The following is a 13907-nucleotide window of genomic DNA, read 5'->3' as shown; positions in this document are numbered from 1 at the left end:
CTCCTTTCCAGCAATAGTACATCCATAGTTTATGTTTGAAATTACATTATAAACTTCCCGTTTCCAATACTTATAAAAGTTTGAATAAACACATGAACAATTTAACACACAACTGATATTTTTGACTGGAGTTCAGCACAAACACCAGAAAGCAAATCAGTTTTGTTTTGTTTTTTTCCAATTTACTAATTAATAATTTATTTGGACACTAGAACTGAAGTCATATGTACAAATAGATATATACACTCCGACTCTTGCACAATATCTATATATCTATCTATCTATATATACATACATACACACACACACATATATAGTGTGTATACATACACACAGTATCTCACAAAAGTGAGTACACCGCTCAAATTTTTGTAAATATTTTATTATATATTTTAATGTGACAACACTGAAGAAATGACACTTTGCAACAAAGTAAAGTAGTGAGTGTACAGCCTGTATAACAGTGTACATTTGCTGTCGCCTCAAAATAACTCAACACACAGCCCTTAATGCCTAAACCGTTGGCAACAAACGTGAGTACACCCCTAAGTGTCCAAATTGGGCCCAAATAGCTATTTTCCCTCCCGGTATCATGTGACCCATTAGTGTTACAAGGTCTCAGGTGTGAATGGGGAGCAACTGTCTTAAATTTGGTGTCATCGCTCTCACACTGGTCACTGGAAGGTCAACATGGCACCCCATGGCAAAGAACTCTGAGGATCTGAAAAAAATAAAAAGAATTGTTGCTCTACATAAAGAAGGCCTAGGCTATGAGTTGATTGCCAAGACCCTGAAACTGAGCTGCAGCAAAGTGGGCAAGACCATACAGCGGTTTCACAGGACAGGTTCCATTCAGAACAGGCCTCGCCATGGTCAACCAAAGAAGTTGAGGGCACGTGCTCAGTGTCATATAAACTTATTTGGTTCAGATGGTGTCAAGCGTGTGTGGCGGCAAACAGGTGAGGAGTACAAAGACAAGTGTGTCTTTCCTACAGTCTAGCATGCATGGTGGTGGGAGTGTCATGGTCTGGGCCTGCATTAGTGCTGCCTGCACTGGGGAGCTACAGTTCACTGATGGAACCATGAATGCCAACATGTACTGTGACATACTGAAGCAGAGCATGATCCCCTCCCTTCAAAGACTGCGCCGCAGGGCAGTATTCCAACATGATAACAACCCCAAACACACCTCCAAGATAACCACTGCCTTGCTAAAGAAGCTGAGGGTAAAGGTGATGGACTGGCCAAGCATGTCTCCAGATCTAAACCCTATTGAGCATCTGTGGGGCATCCTCAAACGGAAGGTGGGGGAGCGCAAGGTCTATAACATCCACCAGCTTTGTGATGTCGTCATGGAGGAGGACTCCAGTGGCAACCTGTGAAGCTCTGGTGAACTCCATGCCCAAGAGGGTTAAGGCAGTGCTGGAAAATAATGGTGACCTCACAAAATATTGACACTTTGGGCCCAATTTGGACAATTTCACTTAGGGGTGTACTCACTTTTGTTGCCAACGGTTTAGACATTAATGGCTGTGTGTTGAGTTATTTTGAGAGGACAGCAAATTTACACTGTTATACAGGCTGTACACTACTTTATATTGTAGCAATGTGTCATTTATTCAGTGTTGTCACATGAAAAGATATAATAAAATATTTACAAAAATGTGAGGGGTGTACTAACTTTTGTGAGATACTGTATATGTAATATATATATATGGGCTGGGCGATTAACGATTTAAAAACCGCAAGAGTCTGTGGTTTTTATGGGGGGACAGGGCCTGTGTAAATACAATGGAAGGAGTCTGTCCCAGACCACCGGTAACTGAGTAACATGTTTTGGCCTAGCATATAGCTAGGCAGAATCCAGGAGAATGGGAATACATCACCACTGTTTGTGCTCGGTGATAGGGGTTAACTGCAATAACCCAGAGAGAATCCAAAATACTATTCAAATATAATAATAGAGACTCCTCTGCCTAGCTATATAAAAAATACAGAGTTCACCAGCACCATATGGTAAAAAATATATACAGGTAGCCCTCAGTTTACGCCGGGGTTAGGTTCCAGAAGGAATGGTTGTAAATCGAAACCGTTGTAAATTGAAACCCAGTTTATAATGTAAGTCAATGGGAAGTGAGGGAGATAGGTTCCAAGTCCCTCTCAAACTTGTCATAAGTAACACCTAATACATTATTTTTAAAGCTTTGAAATGAAGACTTTAAATGCTAGACAGCATTATAAACCTAATAAAATAATCACACAACACAAAATATATAATTAAACTAAATTAAATTAACAAAAACCTTTGCTAAACAGCATTATAAACCTAATAAAATAATCACACAACACAGACTTCACTTGCATTTTTCTGCAAACAGTTCTTTCTATGCATTCCAATCTGGACTGAGTTATAGACAGGTAAATCTTATTCCTTTGAAAGCTGCTTGATAGCTAAGGTCTGGTTAAACTAATTCATTTCAGCTTGCTTGGCTTTGCTGCAACACAAGCAGACAGCTCCACCTACTGGCTATTTTAATAAATGCACTGCTTCTCAGTGCTTTTCAACAGTAGTCACATGACTGGAAAAAAAGGTTGTTATTCTGAAACGGTGTAAATTTAACCGTTGTAAAACGAGGGCCACCTGTAATCTTTATTGAAGACCCATTAAAAGTAGCGACGTTTCGGGGATTAACCCCTTAGATGGCATGACTAAGGGGTTAATCCCCGAAACGCCGCTACTTTTACTGGGTCTTCAATAAAGATTATATATTTTTTACCATATGGTGCTGGTGAACTCTGTATTTTTTTTATATAGCTAGGCAGAGGAGTCGTGCACACACAGCAGTTAGAAGAGGCAGCACTGCGAGGAATAGAAGAGTGGAGACACGTGGTCAAGGTGGGTTGCTCACTCAGGCAACTGGAAGCAAGCAAGAAACTTGCATTACGGGCAGGATAAATCTTTGAAAATCCTACAATAAAAGCAAAGTCTTATTTTTAAACCCAGTGAGTGCTATCTTATTAGTGACTGTTTTTGTATATCTTTGATATAGCACCCTGGTGGCTGCTCACTCAAATATTTGAGGATTGAAGCGCAAGGTCTTTATTTACCAAGATATTATTTATATATATATATTTTTTGCAGCATTAAGAAAAAAGTTTAAAATATGTGAAATAATATGTGGTCTCATGTGTTTGGAGGTGCGACAATACCTGTTTCTCAACAGTCAATTTCATTTTAAGACTCCATGAACCGTGTAGGATCCTCCACTGGGCGTAGGAAATTAGCACATCTAGGCAAGTATCCTTGCTTGTTTTTACACAGTAACACTCCATATACCAGACTTTTATCTCCACCATAATTTTTATATATATAATATATATATCTTGCCCCCTTTTTATGTAATGTAGATCTGAAAATAGAGCAATTTCTAATTCTTAGAATTTGAAATGCACCCTGCTGACTTATACATGTCAGTCCCTAATTGGCTATATCAGATAGCAACTGCAAAACAATGCATTTTATACTAATTTTATAAACACTGATGAGCGTTATTATCTGCTGACTACAGCTCAGATTGGCTCTTACAAATAAGGCAAATGGTGGGCGAGTTGGGCTATTGAAAAACTTATTACATTAAAAAGCAAAACAACAAAATGTCTTCTAATTATATGGTGTTTACTTTCCCTTTAACTTTAAAAGTAGTAGAGGATAATTTATTGTACACCCTTTATAGTGCTTCAAAATATGTATGTACATTTTAAATAAAGCAAAAAAGAAAAAAGTTTAAAAGTTTTCCTCACAATGAAAAAACAAAAAGGTGTAGTGTTGCTCTTCAGAAGATTTAAAGCAGTTTAGATTCTGTTAAAGCCCAGATTTTATAAACAGAAAGTGTAGATTTCCTACGTCAAAAATCCAACCTGTTTATATTACACATTTATGACAATTATTAGGGTGGAGTTGACCAAAAAAATATTGCACTACAAAAAGAAAAATTAGACAGAAACAATGCTATTAAATATGAATCACAGATGGAAACCAAGTTATGTTGCCCAAAAAAAAAATATATATATATATATATATATATATATATATATATATATAAATTATTTTGTAGGTGTTTATAAAGAATGAACAGAACATATATGAATATAAATAAGTCTTAACAAGAAATACCTGTTCTTCTCCATTTCATTATGGGTTGACCTGAAATACAAAATAACCACTATATTAGTCATATCCTCTCTTCTAATATTAGGACTGTAATTGCATGGTAATTAAAATATTAAATGCTTAACCTTAGTAAAGACACATTCTACTTAATTTTGTAGGAGCTTGTCAAACTATCAAGATACAAAATTGAGTTGCGTCTTTTAGTAAACAACATAGGTGATGCAATGAGTTGGCATTCTTTGGAAACAAAAAAAACAAAAAAGCATATTGCAAACAGTATATTCCTAAAGCCACCAAATACCTTTGCTTTTATAGGATTTTATTTTTATTGGCATAGTATTGTTCTTGACATGTTGCCCACTGTACTTATTATTATAGAATGTTAAAAGAAATTTTTAAAAAAAAAAATGTACAACAGTATTTAATTTTGCATAATAAACAAAAAAATGCAATGACATCTTTTAATTTAAATCGGATGTGTTTTTTCCACTGTCCCAGAGAAATGTTAAGTGTACCCTGCATTATTCAAAACCCTGACCCTTGATTATTATACAAAGTGATTTCTTAAACAGCAGAGGGGATAACCTAAAGGACCACTCTATGCAGTAGAATTGTATAATTAACAAGTGCAGAATGAAAAGATAAGGCAGGCAATAGAACTTACTCTGAATTTCAAATAATTATTAATATTTTATTTGGCAAATGTATTTTTTCTCCCATTTTCAAGATCCCTGTATCATGTAACAGACATCAGCCAATCACAGACTAGTATACGTATACCCTGTAAGCTTGTGTACATGCACAGTAGGATCTTGTTTCCCAGAAATTGTGTGTATAAAAAGACAAAATGTGATAATAGAAGTAAATTGTCTTTGCAAGATCTTAAGAAAGGCATGCACAAGGCTGAAACTAGTTGAAATTGATTAGCTGCTGCTGGACTGTTTTCCTTTTGGAGCACAAACACTGTTTGTTACAAGGATCTACAAGGAGCAAAAAAACAACGAATTACAACATTCTGATCGAACTCCTTTCAGGCACTAGTTTAACAGTGCTAGAGACTCCAAGACTGCAAAAAAGAAAAAATACTGCTTAAAGAAAACTATTGTGTCTTTCTGGAATGCCCCCTAAGCTGTGATTACAGACCGGATCAGCTACACAATTAGGGACCGGATGAAAAAAGCTGCTAACACAGTAACGTTTCAGTCGTAAGGAGAATCTGACAGCATAAAGGAACCTGGGGAAAGAGGTAACAGAAAACAGACAACAAGCTGCATACGGGAGAGTAAAGTGTTGGATGCTAACACACATTGCAAGTATAAACACATAATAAAAGTGGCATTTCTGTTAGCCTTCAGAGCAGAAGGTGCAAGCCATATCCTTTTGTGATCCTCCAAATAAGGATCAATAATAACATTACTTATTTGTGGCTACAGCACCACTTAATTAAAACTACAGAAGGGAAAACCCCCCTTTTTTTAGTTTTACGCGTTTTTAAGATTGAACACTCTATATTGTTATCCTATATGAATTGTGATTTTAGGTTTAGGTTTGTATTTTTAGGAGATAAAAATAACTTGTGTTTTAAATACTGCCTTTTTTAGTAAATAGGTTTTAAAAGACCCAATTAAATACGGTTGTATACGTTGAATTTAGCAAGTAGTGTTCGTGTCAATTATTATTATACTTTATTTATGAAGCGCCATCATATTCCGCAGCGCTGTCCATGGATACAGTTCATTTAAATAAAACAATAATATAAAACTTCTAAGAGACAGGACAGAATTTACAAACACATACAGGAGGAATTGAGGGCCCTATTACCGTGGGAACTTACAATTTTTAACTTTAGCTGATATTTATTAGCGCTCACTCTGTAAGGTTTTTTTAGTTTAAAGGGACACTGAACCCAAATTTTTTCTTTTGTAATTCAGAAAGAGCATGCAATTTTAAGCAACCTTCTAATTTACTCCTATTATCAATTTTTCTTTGTTCTCTTGCTATCATTATTTGAAAAAGAAGGCATCTAAGCTTTTTTTTGGTTTCAGTACTCTGGACAACACTTTTTTTATTGGTGGATTAATTTATCCACCAATCAGCAAGGACAACCCAGGTTGTTCACAAAAATGGGCCGGCATCTAAACTTACATTTTTGCATTTCAAATAAAGATACTAAGAGAATGAAGAAAATTTGATAATAGGAGTAAATTAGAAAGTTGCTTAAAATTTCATGCTCTATCTGAATGACGAAAGAAAATTTTTGGGTACAGTGTCCCTTTAAGTTTTTCACTATCCACTTCAGGAGATAGTTGTTAAAATGTAGTTTTGTTTCTTCAATTCAGTACTATTTACCTTGCTTACATTTGCTCATGAAATGAAACACACAAGGACTCTAGATTTACCCATAAAGCAAAGAGGATAAAAAACAAACAATGAAGTCAGGGGTCAAACATAGGCTGAAGAAAAAGGTTCTAAAGTGTAAAAAGGCATCTTAAAAATAAAATGTACACTATCGGAAAAAATTTTTTTGGTCGTTTGAATGTAAGAACGGACTTAAATGTGTATTTGTTAGTGTGTAATGTGATAAAATCATACTATGTGAGCATTTAAATTGAAACAATGGAATCTACTATAAAAAAAAAAAAAAAAAAAGTTTTTTGGTTTACATAATTAGCTTGCTCTGATTTACACAATAAAAGTGTGTGTATATATATATATATATATATATATATATATATATATATATATATATATATATATATATCTCAGTAGGAGTAGAAGACAAAAACCTCAAAAACAAACACACACAGGTGAGACTCAAAAAATTTGAATATTGTGCAAAAGTTCATTTATTTCACTAATGCAACCTAAAAGGTGAAACTAATATATGAGAGACTCATTACATGCAAAGCAAGATAGTTCAAACCGTGATTTGTCATAATTGTGATGATTATGGCTTACAGCTGATGAAAACCCCAACTCCACAATCTCAGAAAATTAGAATATTGTGAAAAGGTGCAATATTCTAGGCTCAAAGTGTCCCACTCTAATCAGCTAATTAAGCCATAACACCTGCAAAGGGTTCCGAGCCTTTAAATGGTCTCTCCGTCTGGTTCAGTAGGAATCACAATCATGGGAAAGACTGCTGACCTGACAGTTGTGCAGAAAACCATAATTGACACCCTCCATAAGGAGGGAAAGTCTCAAAAGGTAATTCCAAAAGAAGTTGGATGTTCCAAAAGTGCTGTATCAAAACACATTAATAGACAGTTATGTGGAAGGGAAAAAAGTGTGGAAGAAAAAGGTACACAAGCAGCAGGGATGACCGCAGCCTGGAGAGGATTGTCAGGAAAAGGCCATTCAAAAGTGTTGGGGACTTTCACAAGGAGTGGACCGAGTCAGTGCATCAAGAGCCACCACACAGACAGATCCTGGACATGGGCTTCAAATATCGTATTCCTCTTGTCAAGCCACTCCTGAACAAACAACGTCAGAAGCATCTTACCTGGGCTAAAGAAAAACAGACCTGGTCTGTTGCTCAGTGGTCCAAAGTCCTTTTTTCTGATGAGAGCAAATTTTGCATCTCATTTGGAAACCAAGGACCCAGAGTATGGAGGAAGAATGGAGAGGCACATACTGCAAGATGCTTGAAGTCCAGTGTGAAGTTTCTACAGTCTGTGTTGATTTGGGGAGCCATGTCATCTGCTGGTGTTGGTCCACTGTGCTTCATTAAGTCCAGGGTCAACGCAGCCATCTACCAGGAGATTTTGGAGCACTTCATGCTTCCTTCTACAGGCGAGCTCTATGGGGATGCTGACTTCATTTTCCAGCAGGACTTGGCACCTGCCCACACTGCCAAAAGTACCAAAACCTGGTTCAATGACCGTGGGATTACTGTGCTTGATTGGCCAGCAAACTTGCCTGACCTGAACCCCATAGAGAATCTATGGGGCATTGCCAAGAGAAAGATGAGACACATGAGACCGAATAATGCAGAAGAGCTGAAGGCCGATATTGAAGCATCCTGGTCTTCCATAACACCTCAGCAGTGCCACTGGCTTATAGCTTCCATGCCATGCCGCATTGAGGCAGTAATTACTGCAAAAGGGGCACAAACCAAGTACTGAGTACATACAGTATGCATGCTTATACTTTCAAAAGGTCTGATATTGTTCTATGTACAATCCTTGTTTTATTGATTGCATGTAATATTCTAATTTTCTGAGATTATGGTTTTGGGGTTTAAAGGGACAGTAAACCTTAAAAATAATGTTATATAATTCTGCACATAGTGCAGAATTATATAACATTATTTAGGTGCTATAGCCATAAACGCCTTTTTTACCTTTTAATTTGCTAAAAATATGGTGCTTTTACAGACCCGCTCTCTGCTGAGCGGGTCTGTTATTTTTAGTCAGCGCATCGGGCCGGGCTGTGACTATACAGCTGGTTAATGTGCAGAATTATATAACATTATTTTTAAGGTTTACTGTCCCTTTAAATTAACTTTAGCACGATATTCTAATTTTTCGAGTTTCACATTATATATATATATATATATATATATATATATATATATATATATATATATATATATGTTGCAGCAGAGGAACCTGTCTTTAGCATTCTATGGCAATAGTATTTGTAACTATGTATAACATTGCTACAACATTATTGCAAACACTGCTGTCAGATTGCTAAAGACATGTGTACACTCCTGAGCTCACCAACTTTGAGAAATAAATTGGAAAATTGCTTAAAATTGCATGCTGTATCCAATTCATTTAAGTTTCATTTTTACTTTACTGTCCTTTTAACACTGAACATTCTGAAACCATTTTTATAATAAAGAAGTATACATTTAAATGTGATGTGTGGTCAGGGTAGTTGTTAAAAACAAATCAGCATTTTCTCACTTTTTTTTCCCCTGCAAATCTTCCTCCACTGTGCTGCTCAAATCCTTTTTTCATGTAAGCTGCACATAAAACCATGAGCAGGAATCCTAAGAGGCTTCTCCCTTCCAGTGTGTTACGATGGAAGAAATCCACTGTGACTTGCCAAATGCCACATGTGGACTGCACATTTGAACAAACAAAGCAAAAGGAACGGTCATAATAAATGTGACCATTTTTTTTTACTTTAGATGTATTTTTCTCTTACCTGCTACCATTGCTTTTCTTTGATTTACTTTTTCTCTTCAAGTTCTCCCTCTCCTTGTTATTGTAAGGCATCATGGATGCATAACCATGCTCTGCTTCTGCATAAGGGATGAATAAATGTGAAACGTGAGGTTTTTTTTTCCCCTTTCTCCTCATCAAAATACTAATATAAGAGACAAATCTATTTATAAAAAAAATCTAGTTTAGACGTATGCAGAAACAATGAGAATCCAGAAAACTATTACATACTGTACATGTATGTCTATTTATTTGGGGCCCAGTTAAAAATCATAAACAGGAGGCAGACATTCAGCATTTGCATTGCAAAATATATATAAAATACTCAAATGTCTGTCTAAAAGATATATAAATGCAGAACTACAGTATTTGTAGATCAGTGTACTACTGTTGGGGCCCTATTAGTTAACTATAGCTTCTGAAAAAAATACATTTTTACTTTCTTAAAAAAGCACGTTTGCATTTTTTTTTTCCAGCAAGAGCTGTTTATTCAAAAAGGTTATTAGAAGTATTAATATCATGAATAAGGACCTTAAAATTAGAAATGTTATGTTGAGACACTATGACAGGAATACAAAAATGACATATTTGTCTTAAAGCATGTTTAACCAGTGCTTGGCAAAGGGCCTGAAACATACTTGGCTGCTCCATGATGTATTCCAGGCGATTCCATTAACAGATGGGTTAAACCATTAAACATTTTTAACCTCTATGTAACAGACTTCCATCTAAGCCAAATACATTAGAATTGTAAAACAGTGTGGATGCATTAAATAAAATAAACTTAATTCTAAGACAGAATTTGGTCCCTAATTTGACATAAACAAAGTGGTATTGACGTATTAACCCATTTTCGGTCTATCTGCTTAGCACATTTGGTGGTGGGGGATGTGTTCTACCTCATAATAGCAGGTATATTTTCCTTCACTAGAAACGTGTTATTCTCACTTCACAGATATAATTTAGAGTCAAATATAAAATGTATCCTAACACTGCAAATCTCAACCTCTCTCACTGTGGCAAATATATACATTTCTTAAATGTAAATGACCTATTTTGGACACCATTTAGATTTCTCCTCAGTGTTATAAAGAGCATAGAGGAGAGTCTCCATTTTAATGCACCACAGTGCTGCATCATATTCAAATAGACTATTTTACCATACCAATATGCTTTCTTATAGAGGAAAACATTTTTTAAATATACTATCAAAGAAATTCTGATAATTAGCTATAGCTTTTTGTAATGACAACTTGAATGTCATTAGAAACTGCTGTATACCTGTTACATTTGCATATGATACAACAAATGTGTTTAACATGTGCTTCACACTACTATAATTGCAAAACTTCTTTAAAAATAGCTTTATATACTGATATTTCTTAGGCTTTTTTAAAAAAAAGAAAGGACTTATAAAAGTGATGTCACCAATAAATCTAGAAGGCCTCTAGGAAAACAAGTCATATCAATGTTTCAATATGTATCAACACAGAAATACTAAATAATATTTATATGGCAGGAAAGAAATGTATGTATATTGCATTATATTTACTTGTGACCCATGGACTGCACCATGCCTACAATAAATACATGTTTATTTAATGGAAACTGTATGCCTTCATAGAAGTACAAATATATACCTCTGTGTGTGTATGTATATATATATATATATATATATATATATATATATATATATATATATATATATATATATATGTGTGTGTGTGTGTGTAGCTATTGTTTTGTGTTGTGTTTTTTTAAGTGATTCATCCTGTTTTTGTATTTTTGTACATGACACTATTGTGGTATATGTTATTTATTAATTCAAAGACAGGCATAAAATAATAATCAAAAAACACAGTGTGCTAGTATTTTGTCTATTATTAGATGTATACTGTATGCACACCTAAATGTTATGCCATCTGCAAAATAGGGGAAATTATACTAATGTATAAAATGAATGCTTTCTTGTGCAAAAATTATTTGGTGCATTGGTAATTGTAATATATCATATAAACCTTATAGATATGTAATGACAACCACATATCAAATAACATATATATATATATATATATATAATAACAAAATGAGCCTTGTTTATATGGGCACAATAATTAAGTCCCACATGTACGTGTGTAAAATCTCTATTGTATCTATGCATATATACCACAAAGTAAACATGTCACCAACTCATCTTGCTCTCTCACCTCTCTCCCTCCGCTCCAGATACTCCGCCGCCTCCAGAAGCATCTGGATGTTGACACAGACCGAGGCCGCCATTTTCCAGCACCAGGGAGGAGGAGGCAGGGGTGAGAGAGAGACAGGGATACACAGGGATCGCAGAGGCCGAGATCCGTGCTGAGATATTAATAGGGCACAGTGTGTTATTTGGCTGCGAGAGATCACTAGGACACCAGTGTTGAGGCCTAAAGTGGGGTTGGGATATAAATGGTTAAAGGCTCAGAGATTAGGCTTCCTCTCAGTAAATGAATCTCTCCCGGTATCACCGTGACAGTGACTGGGGTAAGCGTTTTGGTTTTTGTTTATCGACTCCTAACAGACACGCCTCAACCCAACTCAACCCCTGTTCTTCAGCGCAGCGCCGCCTACCTACTCAGTGGCGACGTTCAATTGGTGAACTTCTTTCTCGGTAGGCGTATTTTTATTGAGTATACATGTTCTTATTGGAGCAAAGGCTCGACCTGGGAGACCAATGGGGCGTCGTGAAAGGGGGAGGGAACCGCTGTCAATACTGGTGTATTACTATTGGCCGAACAGTTGACAGCGGAACGCCTACTCAGTCTTCAGGCTTCTGATTTGTCGCTCTAAAGAAATGTGTTTTTCCATTTCCCTGCCTCCTAACAAGTCAGTGACATCACTCTGTTTGCTTGCTTTATAATAAAAAAAAAACACGCATTTGTAAATATTCATATAGTTGAGTGTACACAATAGTGTCCAAAACTGATTTGATTATAAAGAAAATAATACATGCAACAAGTTTATATATATTGTAAATACGATACAGTAGCGTGTCAAGATACATGCAAAAATGCTTGTTTTTCTCCCAATTACAAAGATGCAGCGTTTACATGTGACAGTTACAGAAAATAGCAAACAAAAAACAACCACACGCACATATTAACATGACACGTGGTACATATGCGACACATGACACGCACTTCTCTTTCTCCTATTCTCTTCCCTTTTACTCTAGCTGTCCTTCATTGCTTCGTTGTATTTTCATAGTCTCTACCTATAGCTTTCTTTCAGGTTCTTCCTCCTTCAATTTCTGTTTGTTTACTGCATACTTGTCACACGGTGTGAGTGCCCTCTATAGGTGAAATACAGGCTAGCAAGGATAAATACAGAGTAAAATAATAAAATTGGCTGCCTGTCCCTTCAAATTTGACTGCTGCCTTATTACCCTTGTTGATTTTGCAAAAAAAAAAAAATATTCGATGCGTTTGCTAAAGTATCTTCATTTTGAGAAGCCATGTGCGTGCAAAAATAGTATTTGCAAAATATATGAAGAAAGTTCCAATTTGGACACCATTAATTAGCTGTATCTACCTGATCAAATACAATTAGCAAATATTATCAATGGAAATATACAGTACAGTGAAATATTTTTAACATAGACATTTTAAAGGGACAGCAAACAGATTTTGATATAAAAATTTTAATTATATGTAGTAAAACACATTTGCAATATACTTTTGTGTATGTTGTACCCCTTTTCCTGTAATTTAATTGAGAAAATTAAGAGTTTTTCTATTCTGACAACTGGAAGAGCACATGGCAGATTATAAAATAAGGAACTTCCGAACAATACATTTTTTTCTAATATAATGGCAGTGACTAGATTTGTTTATTCCAGCAACATGTCTGGAATCTGGATTTGCTTGTGCAAATAAGGCTACTGATGAGTGGAGTTTATCTATTAACAATAACAACAAACAAGATGTTAATGCATTCAAACCATTTTTAGACTCACCACTATTTTTATTTATGGAAAAGTCTTTACTGTCAATTTAAGATTTAGAAGAAGAAAGTAAAGGGAGAGCGCAAAGAGAGAGATCTAAGTGCAGTGATAAAATATTTATAGTAGCCCCTTATATGTGTAGGCTGCTACTCATAAGAGAAAAACTAAATTCAGGAAATGAAAAGTGCAAATCCTCCAACAATAATAAGCAGCAGCTCGCCTTGTTACTCGACCATTTTCAGAAAACACAGGAGCAGAAGAATATGCTATTCTTCTGCTCCTGTATTTTCTGATAATGGTTGGTGTCATGAGATGCAGGACACAGCATAGAAGGTACAACGTTATTTTATTGCAGAGCATAGAAGTATCCAGCTTGTACAACACATCTAACTTGGTAACTCCGCCATAGACAAAAACGGCCCTAAACCACCCCCCATCCAGTGACGTCACTTCCCATTCTCATCACATCTTCCCCATTTTCAAAGGAAAAAGCATACATTTTTTTTTCTTTTTGAATACATCAAATAACAAGGTATACAAGAAGCATACAGAAATAGTTTTGTTTAGTATACAACAAATA

The 13907-nt window shown here is 35.5% G+C and overlaps 1 protein-coding gene across 1 annotated transcript in view; it reads right to left on the bottom strand.

The window, feature by feature from the left end:
• MXD1 (MAX dimerization protein 1) overlaps positions 1-11898 on the bottom strand; it is a 13570-nt gene extending 1672 nt beyond the window's left edge. The window contains exons 1-3 of the mRNA XM_053717773.1: positions 11553-11898; positions 9329-9425; positions 4175-4204 (exon numbers count right to left, since the gene is read on the bottom strand). Of these exons, the coding sequence (XP_053573748.1) occupies positions 4175-4204; positions 9329-9425; positions 11553-11625 (200 nt within the window). The 5' untranslated portion in view covers positions 11626-11898. The remainder of the gene's footprint in view (positions 1-4174; positions 4205-9328; positions 9426-11552) is intronic.
• Positions 11899-13907: the final 2009 nt, after the last annotated feature.

The sequence above is a fragment of the Bombina bombina genome, chromosome 6, assembly GCF_027579735.1.
Source record: "Bombina bombina isolate aBomBom1 chromosome 6, aBomBom1.pri, whole genome shotgun sequence".
In the NCBI taxonomy this organism is placed as follows: domain Eukaryota; kingdom Metazoa; phylum Chordata; class Amphibia; order Anura; family Bombinatoridae; genus Bombina; species Bombina bombina.
This window is presented reverse-complemented; position numbering and strand designations above follow the sequence as displayed.